Raw genomic sequence first — 22,214 nt, 5'->3', positions numbered from 1 at the left:
TAGTTGGCTGTCTGTCACCTCTCCCAAATAAAGCGTCCATAAGGCAAAACCAAGGTCTGGCCAAGTTTGTGTCTGACTTCCCAGCAGTTCTTGCTCCCATCCCCCCATCCTGCAGCAGGTGATAAACATGGCGGATTAACAGCAAGAATTTTGGGGCCAGTCTCCTTGGTTTTGGAGCCTGATTTCACAACTTTAGTAGTTGTGTGACCTAAGCGAGCTACTTGATGGCTCTGTGTCTCATGTCATCATCTGTAAAATATATATTATTTTATACAGGGGTAATAGTATTCAGTTGTTATGAATTATTAAGTTAATATACATAAAGCACTTCGAACAGTGCCCAGCACATAAGCAGTATGTGAGTGTGGGCTTCGCTTCGAGTTTTTGGCTTTCTTTCCTCATCCAATTCTACTGAAGTTGATGGTGTGTATTTGGTCTCTCTGGTGCTTGACCCTCAGCTTTTCCACGGAAATTTCCCCTTGCATTGCAGGTAGGACCTGTGTGCATGTCTCCGTGCCCCCCTTGCCCCAAATTCTCACTAACTTCACATAGTCGACTCCTTTTGCCCTTTCAATCTCACTTCAAATATTCCTGCTGGGGGAAGCCCTCCCTGGCCCTCCCAGACCAGCTGAAGGCCTCATGCTTCAAGTATTCCTATTTCTCTGATTTTGTAGCTCCAGAGTTATGTGAATATTTAGTACATATGAATTTCCTACTAAAATGCAAGTATCTTGAATGCGGGGTCAAGATCCATTGTGTTCATCACTATAACGTAATCATCAGAGCATCTGGTCCACGGTAGGTATGTAAGAAGTATCTGTTCTATAAATGAAAAAATTAATTTCAGAGCTAAGTCTGAGACTCAACATCAGTGAACACGATTTGCCCAAGATTATACCACTATAAATGACAGAACTATCAGGAGAATTGAATTCTCCTGATTCGAAGTCCTCTACTATTTCCGGGGCGTTAAATCTTTACTTACACAAGTCACACAAAGAACCACATGATTAGTTTAGTGCAGGTTCTAGAATGAAGAGTAAAAGTACAGATCAGAGAGAACAGGGCTATATCTAAGGTAGTTTGGAGGAACTGGGCCCCTGTAAGGAACTGTTATTTAAGATGTGAAGTAGGAGTTAGAATGAGCAAGGGGAGCTGGGCAGAAAGCTCTTGCTAGAAACAACCATTTACACAGTGGTCCAATGAATAAAGCTTGGGGAATAAGAACAGAGAAAAGACCACTGTGATCACAGCGAATGGAATAGGAAGAGGGAGGGGCAGGGACAGAGGGAGCACGACCTCATGTACCAAGGAAAGAATTTTGTTCCTTCACTAACAGGACAGAATACCACTGGTGGGTTTTAAGTAGGGGTAACACAAGCAATTCTGCACTTTCATAAGATGATACTGACTGCACCCCGGGAGGTTTGGGAAGGAGCAGACTTAGTAACCGGGGGGACATCAGGGTCAAGACAGAAAGACACGTAAAAGATGATGCTCGGCTGTCCAGCACGATCAACACGGAGAATTGTGGTACCTTTACTGAGACAGCGCCATTAGTACACAGATCGGGAGTGTGATTTTATTATGTATGTAATAAGCTCTCAATAAAGAGTGAGAACTATCGCTGTGTTTGTTTGCTATTGTTACTGATGACTGAACACCAACTGCTCCAACTGAGGGTAATGGTAACTTTTATGGATTTCAGTGGATTTGGGCCTGCGCTGTCGCCCCCACCACGTACACGGGCACTTCTGGACTTGGTGTTTGGAAGAGGGGATCACCTAAGGGGCGAAGGCAACTGAGCCTCAACACGCAAAAGCCTTTTTTTACCTCCAATCTGATTTCTTGGGTAGGCGAAGAATAACACAGGAGTGACCCATGAGAAAACAGCCTTCTGTTTTCCTGAATTTCCTTTTCCTCTTCCCAGACTCAAGAAATTTTAGATACGATAATATGACCATAAGCTCCAGGTCTATAATAGCCAACAGATATATGAGGCCATCAATGTTGTATGGGGAGAACAAATCTATAAAATTAGGCTTGATTGGCCTGGGCTGAATAATGGGCGAGTAGAGACAGCTCAAAGGATTGTCCTATAAATTGGGTAAGGAGAGAGTAAGCAAAGAAATCAAGAGGTGTGCTTAGACCATTGATCTTACAGAAGGTATTTTACACCTTACTTTCTGATCTAGATTTTATTCTTATCATATCTTTACCTCGTGGGGGAATGTATCATACTCATTCCCATTGTTTACATAAAGTAAAAAAAAAATACAAAAACAAAAGAATGCCTATGGGGATGGTTGGTCGGCAGTACTGACGATATGAGACTGAACCCTGGCGAGCCAGCACTGCCCGAACCAGCATGCAAGGCGCTTGCCGAGCCCTCACACTGTGTGCTCGGCTCCTGCCCACTGCCTTTGTTCCCTCGAGATGCGAGGGAAGCCAAGCCCATACATCAGGATTAGCCTCGTGGTGTTCATTAGAATCCCCGTTACCATAATGTTCACCATCCTGTTAAAGAAGTCCCAGGATATACGAGGTGGTTGGCAAATATATATGTGGCCGGCATGATTTAAGCACAATCACTGTAAAGAACATCACACAAACACAGACAGATCAGCACACAGCAAGGGATTTTAACGAAGAGGGAAAGAGGAATCTTTTGCCCAACCTACTGAAGAAGTTTGGCATGGATTTAATTTATATTAGAATACTTACAAAGCTCCTTGAGGTATTTTAATATATTTTTAATTTATACCTTTATTATCATATGTATTAAACTAGGAAAAGCATCTAATATTTACTTCGACTTTTTAAATTTAAATAAGCACATACACATAGCTTCAAAATGAACCTGTCTTCTTTACTGCTCTGAGTAATTTGTAGTATTGCCTGATTTGGTATAATCTAGCAAGATCGAAGGCCTCCCCAGGGCAGCACAACAAAATGAGCTGGTGGGGATTCACCCGGGCGTTTGCATCTATCCCTCATCACATCAACCACGCCTTGTGTAAATTTACGTCAGAGCGTTAGCTTTTTGACACACGTTGAAAACAAGACAGTTTTATTTGCTATCTAAAAATTCTGAAGAGAATGTTTTCTTCTTCGTATCGTCAGCAATAAGAAGCCTGATTTGAAAGTCAGAGTCTGAGTATTTGAAACAGGTCTCCACCACTCCCCAGAGCTACGTAAACATTTATCATTATATCTGATGTCCATGATATATAAACATATCAGTGTTCTTGGCTCCCTACATCAACCTCAGATACTCAGCTGTAAAACAGGACAGAGTGGTACCTGTCTCAAAAAGCATCCGGTGCCTCGTTACATAGAAAGGACTTCGAGCTGCCTGGCACATAGTAAGTGCCCCCGAAACGTTAGCTATTGACATCATCGTTACTATCTTTTTGAAATAGAATCATTTCTTTTGTTCCTGGGCACTTGGACAAGAGCCTACAGAATACATATTTAACTCTCCCCTCTGTATTCCCAGCCTTTTGCCTTATCATTAACATCAGTCTTTCTTACTTTCCATTCAATAAGGGTTTTTTCGGTTCAGTGATTCTCAACCTTTTTTTTTTTATCAAGTAGACACCTTTATAACATATTGAAACATACCATGAATTTTCACATGGTGCAATTTATAATTTTAGAATCTTTTAATTAAGAGAATACAAGTAAACAGAGGGATTTAAGGACCCCCTGCAGTAACTCCACAGCCCCTCAGGGTCTTCATTGGTTAAGAACCACTGCTTTAATCAGTGAATCATATATTTAAATTAAAATGGAATTCAGGTTCTTTGCTCAAAGCCCCATGAGCCCCGGCTGTTCGGCCTCTCTTACCTCGCCCATGACTGCTATGGGTGTCTCTCCCGTTGCCTGAGCAACACGATGTTCTACTAAGTAGAACATATACTCATCGTAGAGTAGACGGATCAGGTGGAAGGAGCCGAAGCTAGCAGCACTGCGTAAGGTCAAGTCCCGAATAACCATTGAGCTGTTGCGAGAGAAGACACACATGCAGCCAACGTTAGTGACCAGGATGAGGGTTCCACCTGCTTTTCCTCCTAAAAGAGGTTCAGTCAGAGGGTCTAAAAGGCTGGTGTAATCACACAACCTGCCAAGGAACAATTTCATTACTGAAAGCAGCCGGCTCAATTCATTTAAACGGGATGGTACAGTGACAGCCCTTAGTGACCAGATCTAGATCCTGATCAGATCTAGACAGGTCTTCACTGGGAAAAACCATCTTATTGTCATAGGTGAGTCTTCTCATTCTATTATTCTCACAGATGGGACCAGAACTACATAAAAAAGATTTTTGAAAGATTGGCAATTCATCACCACCCTAAGAAAAGCAACTCAGAGTGAAAATCTTATTGATGGGTAAACAATGTGTCACCACCTCCCAGTGACAATAACCTTGGATGTACATTTTGGAAGAAATAGGTATTTGTGCCATACAAAGATTACAAAACTTACTAAGTAATGTTCCCAGATGTGGCAATAGAGAATGTACGTGAGTATGTACAGGGATCCCTGCAAATCCTATTAGAAGGCAACTTTGTGAAGTGATTCCAGTTTCTTACTGATGTCCATTTAAATTAAAGTGATTTTCCATTAGAAATGAGTATAATAAAATTAATTAAGAAATGCATATCTTTGAAAAAATGTGAATTTATAAACTATGATACCAAAATATGAATGATATGAATACTAACAATATACTCTATTATATTTAAAATGGGAGGCAGTCTTCAATAAAATGTTGTCCTCACTGAAGATGTGCCAGTCTTGGAGCTTGTCCACGTACCTCAAACCTCCTTAATGTTTCTAACTTAGAGTCAGAGTGCAGGTATGCGTGTGCATATGTGTGTGTTTCTTATCACTCTCATTTCATGTTTTTTTCTAGAGATTTTTGGCCTGGGAGAACTAAAACAGCCATTATATTCTCAGATAGGTGGAAGAGACAGGATCTCACAAATGGAGAGGCTGATATTCCTAAAGCCTGTTTTGCAATGAAGAATTGTAAAATGTCAGGCAGATGGAAAAAGACTGCACTTCTGTTTTCTGTTTCATTGTCAACTTTATTTATGTAGAGGCTATTAATATATCAAATTCTATACATTCAATTTGGCAAGTGGCAGATGATCATGGTGCATCTGAAGCTCTAAACTCTACATTCTGATTCCGGCTCTTTGCTAGATCACTGTCAACTTGAACAAATCATTTCCCTGAGATTGTGTTTCTTCTTGGGTGAAAATTTTTAAAAGCTATATTTTTGGTCTTACCTAACTTACATGATTATTTCAAGGATGTGAAATAAACTTATGAATGAACAGACCACTACTTAAATATAAGTGGTTATAATTATAATATACAGAACTGGAGAAGATGAGCTGCTCTTTCTCAGTTGGTTATAGCAGCAAGAACAGGAGGTTATTATATGATGATGACAGGGGACCGCTCATTAGTGGGTTTATTTATTAAAAAGAAAAAGAAAAAGCAGGAGTTTAGAGTGAGAGAAACTCATGTTAACCACAATGTGACCTTAATTGTAAGCATGCCATTCAACATTTTAAGGTTCAAGGTTAGTATGGGGGTCAAATGAGATAACGTATATGAGATCTTGAAAAAACTACCCATTACTAACTTCTTTGACATTGGCCGTAGCAACATTTTTCTATATATATCTCCTGAGGCAAGGGAAACAAAAGCAAAAATAAACTATTGGGACTACATCAAAATAAAAAGCTTCTGCATAGCAAAGGAAACAATAAAAAAAACTAAAAGACAACCTACTGAATGGGAGAAGATATTTGCAAATGACATATCAGATAAAGGGTAAGTATCCAAAATATATAAAGAACTTATATACTTCAACACACACACACACACACACACACACACACACACACAACCCGATTAAAACATAGGAAGAAGACACAAACAGACATTATCTCCAAAGAAGACATCCAGATGGTGAACAGACAAAAAAAGGTGCTCAACATCACTCATCATCAGGGAAATACAAATCAAACCCACAATGAGAAACCACCTCACATCTGTCAGAATGGCTAAAATCAAAACACAAGAAATAACAAGTGTTGGCGAGGATATGGAGAAAAAGGAGCCCTCGTGCACTGTTGGTGGGAATGCAAACTGGGGCAGCCACTGTGGAAAACAGTATGGACGTTCCTTAAAAAACTACAAATAGAAATACCAGATGATCTGGTAATCCCACTTCTAGGTATTTACCCAAAGAATATGAAAACACTAACTTGGAAAGACAGACGCACCCCTTATGTTTATTACAACATTATTTACAATAGCTCAATTATGGAAGCACCGAGTGTCCATCCATCGACAGATGAATGGATAAAGAAGATGTGGTGTATATATACACATTGGACTATTACTCAGCCATGAAAAGGATGACATCTTGCCATGTGCGATGACATGGATGATCTAAAGACTACAATGGTAAGTGAAATACCAGTCAGAGAAAGACAGACATCATATGATTTCACTCCTACATGGAATTTAAGAAACAAAACAAAGAGACAACCCAAAAAACAGACTCTGAACTATAGAGAACAAATTGATGGCTTTTTAGAGGGGAGGTGAGTGGGGGGGAAGGGTGAACTAGGTGATGGGGATGGAGCATACACTCATCATGAGCACTGAGTAATGTATGGAATTATTGAATTATTGTGCGCCTGAAATTAACATAACACTGTATGTTAATTACATTGGAATTTAAAAAATTATCCATTACCACAGTACTACATATATTAGAATTAATAATACCTTCATTATCATATACAGTAGTTCTAGTGAATAATTCTTTAGACTCAGACACCTTAGTGAATACCTCAAGTTCAGAACTCTATAACTACTTAAAAACAGATTCTTTCATTCATACGCCACACATATAAAATTCTTTTTATAATTCTATAAACAGATATAAAATTCTATATATAAATTCTATAAGCAAATATAAAATTCTATATATTTGAAATTAATTATTTTTCTATGGAAAAATCTTAAAAGGCAGAGAAACCTCTACTTAAAAGAGCAAAAGCAAATACAACATGAAAATAATAAAATGTTGCATAATATTTTTACCTATACTCATCTAAACTTGATCATATGAAGTAAATAATTTTGAAAAACCAAGTCAGACAGAAGCAGAATATTTGCTCCTAAATGCATCTCTTGATGAAGACAGCAAATATTTATAATATATCCTAGAGAAGACAAATGGCTAACAAACATCCAAAAATATGAGTCATCTTCAAAACTGTAAAAATTGCAAGTTAAGTAAAACACCATATATCATTTATCATACTGTAAGAGATGAGGAGGTCCAGTGTTACAGGGAAGATGGGAAAAGAACTCTCATTTACTGTTTCTAAGAGTATAAATGCATGAAACTGCTTTGTGAAGGGAAATTTGGCAATTATTTATCAAAATTAAAAATGCAGAAAACCTTTAATGTAGCGATTTTAATTCCATAAATTTACACAAATGAACAAAGATAAGCTTTAATTCTAGCAATATTTATACCAGTGAGAAACCAAGAGGGAAAACCAAATATCCATCAGTTATTTATACCAGTGAGAAACCAAGAGGGAAAACCAAATATCCATCAGTTGATGTTGATTAAACAAACTGCAAGTTCGGGCTCATTCATATATGAACGGTATGCAGCAGCTTAAAGAAACGAGGAAAACCAGACATAAAGGTAGTAACACAGAAAGGCGTCTATGATATTATGTCAAGTTAAAGAAGTAAAATATATAGGAGTCTATTTAATAGAACAACTGTTTTAGAGTTGTTTTTTTTTTTTAAATCTTACCCTTAAGTAAATGGGAATTTATTAGCACTGAGATAGCACACTTCATTAATACAGTGTAAGTCACTTTAAAAAGTTCAAACACTTTTACCAGAATGTGTCTGAAGATACAGGGACAATTTCATGCAAAGATTACAGTATTTTTTTTATCATTGTATTGCAATGCCCCAAACCACCTAAATACTTAAGAATAAGGGGAAAAGGTAATGTGTAAATAATATGTGAGATATACACATAATATTGCATATTGTGAGGACATTAAAAGTAATGTTTCTGAAGATGTTTAATGGCAAGAAATCCTTAAGTTATAACGTTAAATGAAAAATGCCACAGGAAAGATACAGATATGGTAACAACTGGATTCCGATATTCTATCACACTAAAAAACCCCCAACAATTTACCAGTGGTTATTCCCGGGTATTAAAATTATGAATGATGTAAGTATATTTCTTTTTAATTTTTTTTTAAAGATTTTAGTTTTGGGGAGCATGGGTGGTTCAGTAGGTTAAGCGTCCGATTCTTAGTTTCGGCTCAGGTCCTGATCTCACGGGTTGTGGGACGGAGCCCCATGTTGGTCTCCATGCTCAACGGGAGTCTGCTTGGATATTCTCTCCCTCTGCCCCTCCCCTCACTCATGTTCTCTTTCTTTCTCTCAAATAAATGAATAAAATCTTTAAAAAATAATAAAATAAAAAAAAAGATTTTATTTTTAAGTGATCTCTACACCCAACATGGGGCTTGAACTTACCACCCCCAGATCAAGAGTCGCAGGCTTTATCAACTGAGCCAGCCAGGTGCCCTTCCTAGGTATCTGTAATATTTCACAGATTTTCTAAAGTGAGCACATACTGATTTCACTTAAAAAATGTTAACTTTATTTTTTTAAATTTGTTATATTTCTTTTTTTTAAGATTGTATTTATTTATTTGAGAGAGAGAGAGAGTCAAAGATAGAGGAAGAGCAGAGGGGAGGGGCAGAGGGAGAAGCCAACTGACTCCCCACTGAGCAGGGAGGCAGATGGGGTGCTCGATCCCAGGACCCTGGGATCATGACCTGAGCTGAAGGTAGACACTTAACCAACTGAGCCACCCAGGCACCCCTAAAATATGTTTATTTTAATAGATGACATCATGAATATAAAAAACCAATTCTGGGTCAGTTGCGTGTCAATAAATTTTTGCAGGGACAAATATCACAGATATAGGATGAATTACATATAACATATGTATTTTTAAGTTCAAGTTTTAGGCCTTTATATTTCCCTTAAGATAGAAAAATCCTGAAATCATGTTAATGACTAAGGAAAGCATTCATATTGAGTAGCTTTCTGACATTACTATAGACATATACAGAGCCCGTTGTTTTTCTCCAAGAGAATTTACATTCATCCCCTCAATAGAGATTTATTGCATTCCTACTCTGTGCCAGGGTCTTGTTCTAGAACAAGTCAGAGGAAATTCTGGTATCAACAGAGCTCACACTCCAGTAAGAGAAACGGCTGAGAAAAAAAACCACAAGTAGATATAAAATATAAAGTGAGGTCGTGATAAATCCTATGGAAAAAAAAATCAGGGAGAACAGTCAGAGAGTGATGGGGGGCAGGCAATTTAAGTTAGGTTGTCAGGTAAATTCTTTCTGAAAAGGGGACAGAAGTGAGCAGAAACTGGATTGAAGTGAGCCATGTGAACACGGGAGCTTTCCAGGCAGAAGCGAGAGCAAACGCAAAGACTTTGAGGCAGAACCATGCTTGATGTGTTCAAAGAACAGCCGGGAGGCTCGTGCGGCTGGGAGACAGTGAGCAAAGAGAAGAACACACAGTGGGTCTGGGGTCACTACTGGCTGGTCCATGTTGGGTCTTGTAGGCCATGACACGGCCTTGGACTTTATCCTAAGTGTTTTGGAAACTTTTAGACAGGCAATCACCTTATTTCAGCATAAAATACACACGAAATACCAAAATCTGTTGGAAAACAAAACAAACCAATCTGCTGACCTTCCATTATAATCCCTGGTTGTTTTTATCAAATACTGATAAGCATGCCATGAAATTACTGTCGTATGTTTAGAAAAGCATCAGTTGAATTGCATGATTAATGCTGTCTACTTTGGTATCTTCTCTATGTTGGGCCTTTGCCCTACAAGCCAAGTATTAAATAATACAATTACCGGTTTAATTGGAAACTTTTTGTCTGATTCAGACTTCTGCAAGATATGTTGCAAAACAGACTCCACTGGATTTCATGTTGCTAAGTTACAATAAATTCAACTTCTTTTAAAAATCAGAGTTCTCAAGTTAATTCTTTTATAACAGATGAGAGACCCCTTTGTGTATTTATCTTCATCACTAGGGTCTGGAAGCTGAAACATATACCCTAACAAATGATACTCAGTCCACCTCTCTGTGTATTTGGGGATAGGTCACACCCTTCCTAAGAAGAAAGGGGAGAGCGTCACACCTGTGACCCCTATGCAAACTCTCTTTTCAAACAGTGCTTACAGTTGACTCCAAAAGAATATTACTTTCTGGAAGATTCATAAATCGTCCAGTTGTAGGAAAACTACGTTCCCTGCACCCCCTTTCAAGTAACTGTATCAAAGCTCTAAATTTTGTTCTTTAAAAATGGGATGTTTGGATGACCTTCAGAGTGACTCTGGGGAATGCTCTGTTCTGTTAACCACAAAACACGCAAGCTGAGAAATGGCCCACATAAGTTCTCCATTTCTGCCCAAGAAAGGTGGTAATATTTTTTCCCACCTCCCGGGGAGCCAACGGTAGTCATTCAAAGCCAGAGCAGGCCAGGAGAGACCCCCATTTGGAGCAGAGCATGTCTGCCCATGATTCTCTGCCGGCCCATTTCTCTCTTTGTGTGCACGTAAATATATACACAGAACTTTAGAAATCATGAGATCACCTGGCTTCAGAACACGAAGGGTCTGTGTATGTGACCACCAAATTCTTATTACAATGCCAGACCGTGAAAAAAACAAAAAACAAAAACAAAAAAACCTCTGTAGTTCTGCCTCTCTGATAGTTTGTGAATGCAGTTTTCATTACCCGATATGTTCTTCCGCCTCAGTAAGAAACAGTTCAGATTTTAAAGGCTCTTCCGTTTCTAAGCTCTGGACTTTTCGTACCAGCAGGAGGTATGCACCTGTCTTGAATATGCCTTTCCCTTCTATGGTCCTGAACTATCTGCCTTTGAGTCTTTTTGAAATGAAAGTAATAACCATAATAGTGTCTAATAATAACAAGCCAATTATCCCCGACTCAGAGAGGACGGGGGGCAGGCAAGTGATAATCTACCAGGGTCGTGTATCTGCAGAGAACAAGAAATACAAGCAAGTAATTTTCTCTCCTTTCAAGATACTTGAACAGATCTCTGTGGAGATGGAGGCTTCAGGGGTATATTTCTAAAACGATATCAACTAAATATAGAAGAAAAAACCCACAGGAAGGAGTAAGGGCAAGTCTGACATAACAACATAAGAAAGCACTAGAAGGAAAAAAAAAAACACCTTGCATTTTCTGATACAGAGAATGCACGCTGCTTCTGACAGTATAGGTTTTGGGAAAACCAGCTGGTATAACTGTGGTTTCGTCCATCATTCATGAAATGCATAGACCATCTGTATGACTCGTTGTGAAGAAAATGTTTGAATAAAAAAAGTCAAGTCACAGGCAAATGGGAAAATATCTGAAATCTTCTTAAGAAATGTTCCCAAATTAAAATTCTGAATTCTTAGTATTGCCCCGACTGTTGCGGCTTCTTTGAGACACTGTGACAATGTTTTCCAAATCTTCCCCACGTATCCGGGGAAAACCTACATCTCTCATCAAGTCTTTCTCATGAGCTCCCAGATCAAAACCCAGCACTGGCTTCACTGTAGCATACGAGGGGGTCACTGAGTCAGGCAGCATTTTAATAAGGCCCTTCTCAAATCTCATGGGCTAAAGGGATCAAATGTAGGAGAGAGAGAAGCGTGGAACTGCCCCAGCCCAAAACCAAAACAAAACAACAATAATAGAAAGCCCGCAGGCTTTCTTGTCACCGCATTTGACCCTGGGCTAGAGACAGCAGAAAACTATTACGTAAGACCAAGTGAACTTCATTAAGCACATAGAATGCAGCGAGAGCTCTCCTTCAGCTTAATACATAAGAACTGGACGAAATCAAGTAAAATCAGCTCAAAGACAGAAATCGCTTACAATAAAAACCAAAGCAACTATCATCATAATTAAAAGATCTCTGGTTCCATCTTCATGAAGGTGCTCAAAAGAAGATGGAAATTTTACCGTTTGGGCTTCTGGGTTAACAAGCTCTTAAACTCTGTGCCTTATCCATATACCTTCCCTCTGCCCAACCAGCTCTGGACTCACCACTGAAGTCTAGAGGACGACCACAATGTGCCCACAGCCGCAGTACCAAATGTCCCGTGGTCACTACTTTCTGACATGTGCAAGGCTGCACAGGATCTGAATTAGGAACTACCTACACCCCAGATACGGCCTTTATGCCTGAGTCAGTGGGGATATCTTCATCCAAAGAAGCAAAAAAACCAAACTCCCACCACAAGAAAAAAAATGCAGGGTCAAAAATATAACTTAGTTAATTCATGTTATGAAATGAAACCCCATCTCTCAATTTCATCCTATGTATGTATGGTAAGTAGGCCTAGGTACACAGGCTCTGTTTTTAACCCTTGGGGCAGACCTATGATCAACAACTCATCCCGACATTTGATATCCTATGTCACGCCACCTGAAAGGCCTTCTCTTCCGGGGTTCCATGGTGATAAAAACATACATTTATATCTATATTATTTTAGTCAATAAGGGATTCATAGTGCACTGTCTACTAGATTCTTGGTTCTTAAACTGGCTATGTGTTAGAATCACCAGGAGGAAGCTTTCTGAAGACAAAATTTCTGATTCCCTCTATTCCTGATCACCACTGCCCACGCACCAAGAATTTGAACCAGTAGGGTTTGGGGAGGTTCCTGTGATTTTTATTATTTTTACACTAATTCTAATATACAGGCTAGGTTTGGAAACAGTGGTAGCTGATAACATTAAGAAATGAACGAGATGGCTCGAGCACGCGTCACCATCACCTAAAAGACTTCCATAAAAGCACAGATGGCCGGGCTCAAACTCTGCACTTTCTGGGCCTGGGAGATTTGGGGGGGGAGGGGGGCGTGAGAGTCCCCTCTTGTAATACGTTTCCAAGTGAAAGTGATGCTCCCGGACTGGTGACCACAGTCTGCACATCTCCCGCACTAAGCGAATCAAGAGGAGAGTGCGGTTAAGTCTTCACAAAAGAAGGCCAAGTAATGTCTGCTTGCAAGCGGGAGGGCACTGGGCCCTTTTCTTACTGTTGCTGAACACGTCACCTAGACTGGCGTCTGAGACGCTCCCACCTGAGAACTCCAGGGCTGCGAGCCAGAGGCTTCGTTTGCCTAACAGGAGAGTTTATTCCCACCCGCCTCCTGCTACGATTCCACGGCGCTGGAATCAACGAGGCGGGCTGAAGGTCATTGCAACGGGGAGTTTCCCAACAAAGTCTCCGCTCGTTTCTTTTCCTTCTGTCTGAGAAGCACGCACACGCACACCTATTTGCAGAACATGAACAATAAATCGAGCTTAGGAAAAAGCGAGACAATACCTGTAGAAAGACCATTTTAGCAGGAACTGCCTGGCAGCTTTAGGGAAGCTGGGCCTTCCCTCGTAGGGCTTTAGAGCCTGCATCATCACGTTGTCGAGCCACGCGGCCCACTGCTCCAGGGTGCTCTGCTGCTGGAGGGTCATCTTGAAGTCTGTCTCTAGTCTCTGAACCATGTTGTCATCACACTGGCACACCCAAGAAGCCTGCTCCTGGGACAGGACACGGAAAGCAAAGGGAAACTTCAACTCAGCATCTTTCCCTTGAATGTCGGCACTCAAACCCCGCGGCACGAATGGGAAATCATAATGACAGCTTCCGACAATGACATGAACGAAGAAAACGGAGGACCACTTGCCGGGCGCTAAGAAAACAAGCAGCGGCTCTGTGCCTGAAAACGCCACGCGGCCCAGAAGCGTGACGTGGGTTTTCTACGTTAGCGAGTCCGCGTGAAGGACTCAAACACACGTTTATCTAAGAAAAAAGAGAAGCCGAACCGACGGCATGCGGGGTCTTTCTTCTACTGTGTTCATACTGCCTTCAAAAGTTGGCTCTCTCTCTTTTCTTTCTCTCTCCCCCCGCCCTCCACTTAATCAGATAAAACTTCAAAGCCCATCCATTTGAGAAGATTTAGGGTAAGTCAGATGGAGAAACAGATTCAATTGGCCAAAAGTGGTCCCTCAGGATTAAAAGAGAAACAAGCCCTGAGTGGAACTAGGCAGGAGCATATGCTGTACGAGTTTTATGGATCGGGGACTGAAATCTCAAGGGCTATCAAGGCAAGGGCATGAATGCAAATTAGTTCACAGAACTGAACACAACACTAACAACGACCACAAAACTACTTTCGAGAAAAGGCAGACATCTACCTGCCTAGGAATTCCATTACTACAGTTTTCCTTCTGCGTCTCACAAGTTTCACATTTGGTAACAGCAATGGGGACAGGAACTGTTAAAGCTACTTTTCAGTAGTTGCTATAAGTTTTGTGACGTTTCCAGTGCTGTGGGTTTTTAAAAAAAATTTTTAGAAAGATTTTATCTATTTATTTGTCAGAGAGAGAGAGAGAAAGAGCACACACAAGCAGGGGGAGTGGCAGGCAGAGGGAGAAGCAGGCTCCCCACCAAGCAGGGGGACCGATGCGGGACTTGATTCCCAGGACCCTGGGATCATGACCTGAGCCAAAGGCAGCCACTTAACCGACTGAGCCACCCAGGCGCCCCTGTGTTGTATTTTAAAATTAAAACAATATACCCTCTCAAGGTCAAAATATAATTATTTGGGAATATAACATTTAACAGTCAGAGGAGATGATTTTAAAATAGGGCGTGCATCTGCTAAACCCAACTCAAGTAACTCACGTGATCTATGTGGGCCTCGCTTTCCCCAAGTATGAAATAGAGAAATGAGATGTGACAAGAGTTTTTAAGCCGGGTTCACTGCATGCAGATAATGTTTTCAAGGTAAGTTCCTATGCAGTGGTGTCTGTGAAGGCCCCAATTCTACCTCTAAAACATCGTGATTACGTGTGTATTTTTCTGGAAAGGGTGTGCATAGCTTCTATTCCTTGAGCTCTCAGAGGACAAGTCCATTCACACAGACAGTTTCAGCTGAATAAACCCTTAATCTTCATTCTCTGGTTCCAGCGTCTCTTCTGACGGTATAGACATTACCTATTCAAGAGACATTTCACCTGGGAGGCATTTCAAGTACAAAATGCCCAAACTGAATTTATTTTATTTCCCCAGGGAAACCCACAGTTTTTTTTCTCAATTTTCAACAGATGACACCATCCACTGATCTAATTAACCATAAAGTCTTTCATATTTACCTCCTAAGTATCACTTTCAAAGTTTTAAGTACACTAAAATAGAATCATAGAAAAAAACTGAAAATACAAATAAGTACAAAGGAACAAAATATTAGTAATATCTAAGATGTCAACACTAAGAGATAACTAAAACATGCTGATGCATAAACCTTTCAAACTATTCACATGCACTATGTGCTTATGCATATATAAATATTTAAAATAAAAAAGGATCATATTATACATTCGAGTAGAGATTCTGCTTAGTTTCTCTTAACCTATATATGATAGCTGAATTTCCATGTAGGCAAATGCAGAGCTATATTTATTGTTGAATGACTGAATTTGCTTTAATGCATGAATATACCATTATTTTCATAACCAATTCCATACAGTTAGACATTCATATTCATGACGGTTTTTTACTATTAGGAAGAATGCTGGAATTAGCTATCTTGAAGCTACATCTTGGCAAAATCTGCACTTACTCTTTTATGATAGAATTATATAAGAAGAATAGTTAACTCTTTCAATATACACTGTCAAATGACTCCGAAATTTTTTTTTAAAGATTTTATTTGTTTATTTGACAGAGAGAGAGACAGCCAGCGAGAGAGGGAACACAAGCAGAGGGAGTGGGAGAGGAAGAAGCAGGCTCCTAGAAGAGCCCGATGTGGGGCTCGATTCCAGGACTCTGGGATCACACCCTGAGCTGAAGGCAGACACTTAACAACTGAGCCACCCAGGCGCCCCGACTCCGAAATTTTATATTAAGAGTCTAGGAGAATACTCAGGGAAGAATTAGGCATCAAGGAAAGAATAGGGAAGGGTTTTTTGTTTTTTTTTTTTTCATTAAAGTCTAAGCATTTTCAAAATTGTGGTAAAAAAACATAACATAAATTTATCATCTTAACCATTTTTAAGAGTATAGTATAGGAGTGTTAACTATATGTTCCTTACTATGCAATGGATCTCTAGAACTCTTTCATCTTGTAAAACTGAAACTCCATACTCATTGTAGGGAGGGTTGTTTTTTGTTTGTGTGTTGATGGGGAGGGGTCGGGCGGGGGGAGGGAGGAACGCACTGGTATCCTTGGAAGAATTCAATTTCCTTTCTTACCGTAAATTCAAACTCACTGTTTACTTGGAAATTAGTTTTATTAAGAGGATAATTGGGACTGAAAACTAACTGACAGAAGTAAAACCACAGGACATTATTCTGGCTTTTCAAATTATATTATATATCATTTTACAACTGTGGAGATTGAAAATATACTAACAATAGAGTGCACTGTAAATTCCCTTGTGAAAGGAATGTGGACATGTCAGCTCTATAAATGGAAAAAGCTAAGATGAACAATAAAGATGTTCTTAATAACAAATAAATTATATCCAAAATGATAAGGAGTCGGTAGCTTCAGAATCGGAATATCTTTTAAATATGCCAACACAAGTGTACACAATGGGTAAGTTACCAGGTCAACCCATCAAACCTATTCGCCCATGATGTTGATGAGAAACTATTTATCTATACACAAAAACACCACTGCAATGCTATCAATTAAATAAAACAGAAAACCAATTACACCGATGTAGAAAGATTATCTTTTTTTTAAACATTTATGTATTTGAGAAAGAGAGTGAGTGAGCACAAGCAGGGAGAAGGGCAGAGGGAGAGGGGGAGGATCTCAAGCAGACTCCCCGCTGAGCGATGTACCTGATTTAGGGCTCAATCTCACAACTCGAGATCATGACCACAGCTGAAATCAAGAGTTGGACGCTTAGCGGATTGAGCCACCCAGGTGCCCCTAGAAAGAGTATCTTGAATGCATGAGCAAAAGAAAAGTTAGAGAAGAATGAAGTGGTGAAAAAGATTTATGGCTATCCTGAAGGAAACCTTTTAGTACTTTCAAGCTCTGAAGAGCATTAAAACATTGACACTTAAATGTCATCTCACTGTTTTACATTACAGTCTCCTTATTGCAAGAACACCACCCTCATACGTGTCCCTGGTCCTGAGGTCCCTTTTGAAGGGGGAGGGACAACTTCCAGATGAACAGGAGACAGTGACAGAAGTGGAAGGAGAGGCAGAAGAAGATGGAGAATTCCAGAGGACTCTACAAAAACTGGGCAAAGCTCCAAACAGAAAAGGAAGGAAAGGAGGGAGTCAAAGGTGGAACATGTGATACCCTAAGAAAGAGATTACTGATTGAAATGAACACTGTGTGAGAAGGAAGGTGGGGGGGGGGCACACCACTGTGCTCCTGGTTCTCTGAAGAAAGGAAAGGGGTCTTGGTGAATCATGCAGGTATCAGCACTGATAACTGTCATGCAGACCCAGGAACACTCCAGAGGAAGGGAAAAGGGAGCCTCAGTTGGTGGGGGAGGATGAGAAGAGCAGAGGTATAATCATCCATTTAAATGCAAAGATGTTCTCAAGGTCTGTGGTTATAACCTGGAGGAACTCATTTGCATAAATACTTCACAGGGTCACAGATACACAAGTACACAACATAACCGAAAACCTTTCTCAGAGAGTATTAGGAGTTATTCTTTATATTTTCTGTTATGGAACTTAACATTACATTTGAAACCACAGGTTGCCTTACTACTAACTTTTTTTAAGGTGATTTTTAAAGTATCTCTTCTGAATGAAGATGTGAAAGAAACATTACAGGACAAATTTTCAGACAATATGAACTTCTAATATTCTCACTAAAATCAGTTAATCTTAAATTTCATTGAACTATGTAAAGTTAATGGCTTTGCAAACTGAGACAGTTTGTCCTATAACACTTTGTGTTTGCATGTGTGTACTTATACATGTTTCTACATAGATAGATAGATAGATACATAGAAAGGCATATTTTTTAAGACTTCACATAACCAAGAGTTTGAGCCCAATCCATAAAAGTCAGAATGAACTTAACTAATTACTATACCCCAAAATGAACCAGGCTCAAATATTATTTTTTGATATAATTAAATGACAAAACTAGACCAGAACTGCAGATTAAAATTTCTAGGAAACAGGAGTAATTAGTGGTTTATTTTAAACCAAAAGCATTGGTTTCGTTTAAGTTTTACTGAGGTATAATTCTTATATCATACAATTCACTCATTTAAAATATATCATTCAATGGATTCTTGTAGAACATTCAGAGTTGTGCATCCATGACAATTTTCGAATGTTTTCATTTCCTCCAAAAGAACCCCCCCCCCCCCCGTCACCTTTCAATTCACAGTCCCCAGAACCCAGGCAATCAGGAACCTCCTTTCTGTCTCTTATAGACTTATCTATTCTGGACATTCCATATAAAAGGAATCATGCATTATGTGGCCCTTTGTGTTTGGCTTCTTTTGCTTAGCATAGTATTTTCAAGGTTCATTCACAATATAGCAAGGGTCAGAACTTCACTTTTTATTGCCCCATAATATTCCACTGCATGGATATGTTTATGTACTAATCAGTTAATGGCCATCTGGGTTGTTTCCATTTTCATGCAGCTAATATGAATAATGCTGCTATGAATGTCCACGTACAAGTTTTAGGTGGACATGATTTCATTTCTCTTGGTCTAGGAGTGAAGTTGCTGAGTCAAATGGTAACTCTATGTTGAACTTCTTGAGAAACTGCCAGACTGTTTTCCAAAGTGGCTGCATTTTACATTCTAATCAGTGGTGTGTGAGGGTTCAGGAGGGCCCTTCATTTCCCCCTATATCTTGAGTCTTACTTCCCACACTGTTCAGTTTAATCAGCAATCTCTCTCTTAAGGTAGCATATTCCACCTTTAACTCCCTTCTTTCTGTGATTATCTGTCTGATTATACCCATTTTAGCATGTGTGAAGTAATATTCCACTGCGGTTTTGAGCTGCATTTCCCTGGTGGCTAATTACGTTCATCATCTTTTCTGGGGCTTATTGGCCACTTGTCTATCTTCTTCGGAGAAATGGCTATGCAGATCTTTGCCCTTCTCAAACTGGGTTGTTGGGTTGTAAGAGTTCTTTATATATTTTAGACATAAAATTTATCAGATAGATGATTTATAAAAATTTCCTCAATTCTATCAGTTGTCATTTCACTTTCTTCCTGGTCTCTTGAACCACAAAAGTTTTTCATTTTGATCCTGTTCAGTTTATGTATTTTTTTCTTTCTTTTGTTGCTTGTGCTTTGAGCAATGTACTATTATTATATGGTAAAAACTAGTTTCATTATTTTAGTATCTGAAATAAAATATTTGTGGGATTTCATAATATTCTTAAGTTGGCTATCTTTGTAAGTGTACTTTAAAGTCTAAGTAAATAGTTCGATCGCAAGGTTAAAATACTTTTTTTTTCATTTGGATGAACAAAATAGCCAAATATGTTGTTCCTAATTCTTTTCAAAGGAACAAATATTTACCACGCACTCTGAAACAGAGTTTCTAAGTGTTCTTTGTTCTTTCAAGGTGGGTTGCCATTTTTTAAAAATATTTTATTTATTTATTTGAGACAGAGAGAGAGAGAGAGCCCAAGCAGGGAGGGGGGTCAGAGGGAGAGGGAGAAGCAGACTCTCCCCTGAGCAAGGAGCCCAATGTGGGGCTCGATCTCAGGGCTTTGAGATCATGACCTGAGCTGAAGGCAGATGCTTAACCGACTGAGCCACCCAGGTGGGGCACTATTAAAAACATCTATCTTTTGTGTGTTACAGTGCAAAGGGCTTTATGTCTTACTCAATATGTCAACAACAATCTAAGATAGGTGTTACAAGGTGAGAAAAGGAAAACCCAGAGCAGTTAAGCAACTTGTCCAAGATCGCGAGCTAGCAGATGGAAGAGTTTAATCTCTTGCCTACCCAACTTCCATGACTGTGACTGTCCCGACTCCATTAACTAGCAAACCCCGCGGACATATGTCGCGTTGAGTACAATACATCTTAGCGGACTTTAACCACGAAACAAAGGAGCAGTAAAGTCCCAACTGAGTCAGACTCCCCACTTTCAGGACATAGGAACATAGATGCTGTCTGTGCACCAATGAAACTTAGGAAAGAAATAGGATGATCCTCATGAACAAGAAAAAATGGGATGTCTTTCCTTATAAAACACATTTTGAAAGAAAGTGGAGTACCTGGACATTGGCAAAGTCGACACGGTTGAGGTCATTGAGCATCTGGTTGATCTGGGAAGTGTTCTGGAGCACTGCACGAGCTGCCTGGGCCAGGTGATTGAGCGACGTGTATCTTCGCAGAGTCTGGGCAAAGGCACTTACAGCGGCGACCTGGAAAGAAATCCCATCAAAACTGGGTAGCTTTCGTCTCTAGTAAATGAAACCACTGCAATCTTCAAATCTTTATTCCCTTGCCAAATTTTCAATGCTTCTCTCTGATACTTATTTCGAATTCATTTTGTATGAGAGCTTACTTGTAAATGATAGCATTTAAATCTCAAAACCAAGTATTATTCTCCTTTTGAGTAGGTAGAGGTCAAGACTAAAACAAACTCCCATGTTCTTCGACATCTAAGTGCCGCATTAATTAAACCAGTCTTGCAAGAAATGACTTTGTCTAGGGAAGCAGGAAAAATGTTGATTTTCATTCCTTTTTTACTCTCTGTAGGACAGTTGACACAAACTCAGTGAATACAATTTTTTTTTTCTTTTTATTTGGGAAACCAAATTGTATTATCTCATTTTTTTTAAATGGAAAAAAAATACATTTACTCTTCAGAGCACTGTCACTCAGGTTCACTCATTGCGTTTATTTTATAGGAGGCATTAGTGTTAGCAAATACATAGTCAATAAACTTATCAGACATCAGCAACAAGAACTGCTCTTCACGCCGCGAATTTAGGTACAAGAGCCATCCAGGATTTCCCCATTTGCTCCTCAACATCTACTTCCCATCCTTTCCATGCTGCTCTGCCCAGGAAAACACCCTGAAGGGACTACGTTAACCACTTCCTTACATCCTGGCTTCCAGTGGGGTTTGGCCAATGATAGGCAGTGGGAGAAGACAGAGGATGGGGAAAAAAGAGTGTTCAAAGTATTTATTCCCCTACAAACTCTGCTCTCTTCCTGTCTGGGCAAAGCTTACTTTCCTGGACTGAGGCCACAGTCCTTGAGGGAAGGAGATGATCTCCTAATGCCACAGTTTTTCCCTCTTTCCCCTTCAGATCTAGGGACTCATGTCTCCCCACTGCGGCTAGTCCCAGGGTACTTTACCGTTCCTCCGGGTTTTCTTAACTCTGCTCACATCTTTGGGAATAGAACCTTCTTAAGTTTTTTTCAATTATGCTCCCTTTAGATATACCATTTACAACCTGCTGAGACCCTCCATGAAACAGGTTACATTGAAAGATGGCAAAGATAATATTAAAAAAAAAAAAGTCTAGGTAAATATCTAAATCTCATCATCTCACGGAAATCTGTCACATACACAGTAAATCTAATGAGCATTTTAACATATTTATAGGAATCTATGGCATGCCATTAAATCACGATGGGTATGTAAGACGCAGCTGATTCAACAGTCCTGTACAGGGTGTTCACAGGTCAAAGGATGCTCTGTCTTAACAGCAAGATTTTTCAGGACTTATGTGGAACTTGGCAGAAGTCTTACACTTTTTTTCCACTTCTGTAGTTTATATTAACTGAGTACATATATGTACCAGACACCATGTTCAGTGCCCCACATATATTACCTGAATCCTCATAGCCATCACCTGAGACATACATCATGACTTAAAGGGGTTAAGGTGCTGGCTCAAGGTTACACAGAAACTACATTATGGTGGGGGGATATGTCTGATAGCAAAGGGCCGGTCATAACCTAATTAGGCTCTTTCCTCTGTCGGGGTAGATTATTTTCATTGATTGAGTACTCAGCTGAAAATAGGCTGC

The 22,214-nt window shown here is 39.6% G+C and overlaps 1 protein-coding gene across 10 annotated transcripts in view; it reads right to left on the bottom strand.

Annotated features, from left to right (window-relative positions):
• Window positions 1-22,214, bottom strand: part of RFX3 (regulatory factor X3) — a 439,811-nt gene that overhangs the window by 22,198 nt on the left and 395,399 nt on the right. For all 10 annotated transcript variants that reach the window (XM_057305525.1, XM_057305524.1, XM_048218289.2 and 7 more), the window contains 3 exons: window positions 20,444-20,593; window positions 13,529-13,737; window positions 3,850-4,003 (listed from right to left, as the gene is read on the bottom strand). In XM_057305525.1, coding sequence (XP_057161508.1) covers window positions 3,850-4,003; window positions 13,529-13,737; window positions 20,444-20,593 — 513 coding nt within the window. The remainder of the gene's footprint in view (window positions 1-3,849; window positions 4,004-13,528; window positions 13,738-20,443; window positions 20,594-22,214) is intronic.

The sequence above is a fragment of the Ursus arctos genome, unplaced genomic scaffold (assembly GCF_023065955.2).
Source record: "Ursus arctos isolate Adak ecotype North America unplaced genomic scaffold, UrsArc2.0 scaffold_33, whole genome shotgun sequence".
Classification (NCBI taxonomy): Eukaryota; Metazoa; Chordata; class Mammalia; order Carnivora; family Ursidae; genus Ursus; species Ursus arctos.
This window is presented reverse-complemented; position numbering and strand designations above follow the sequence as displayed.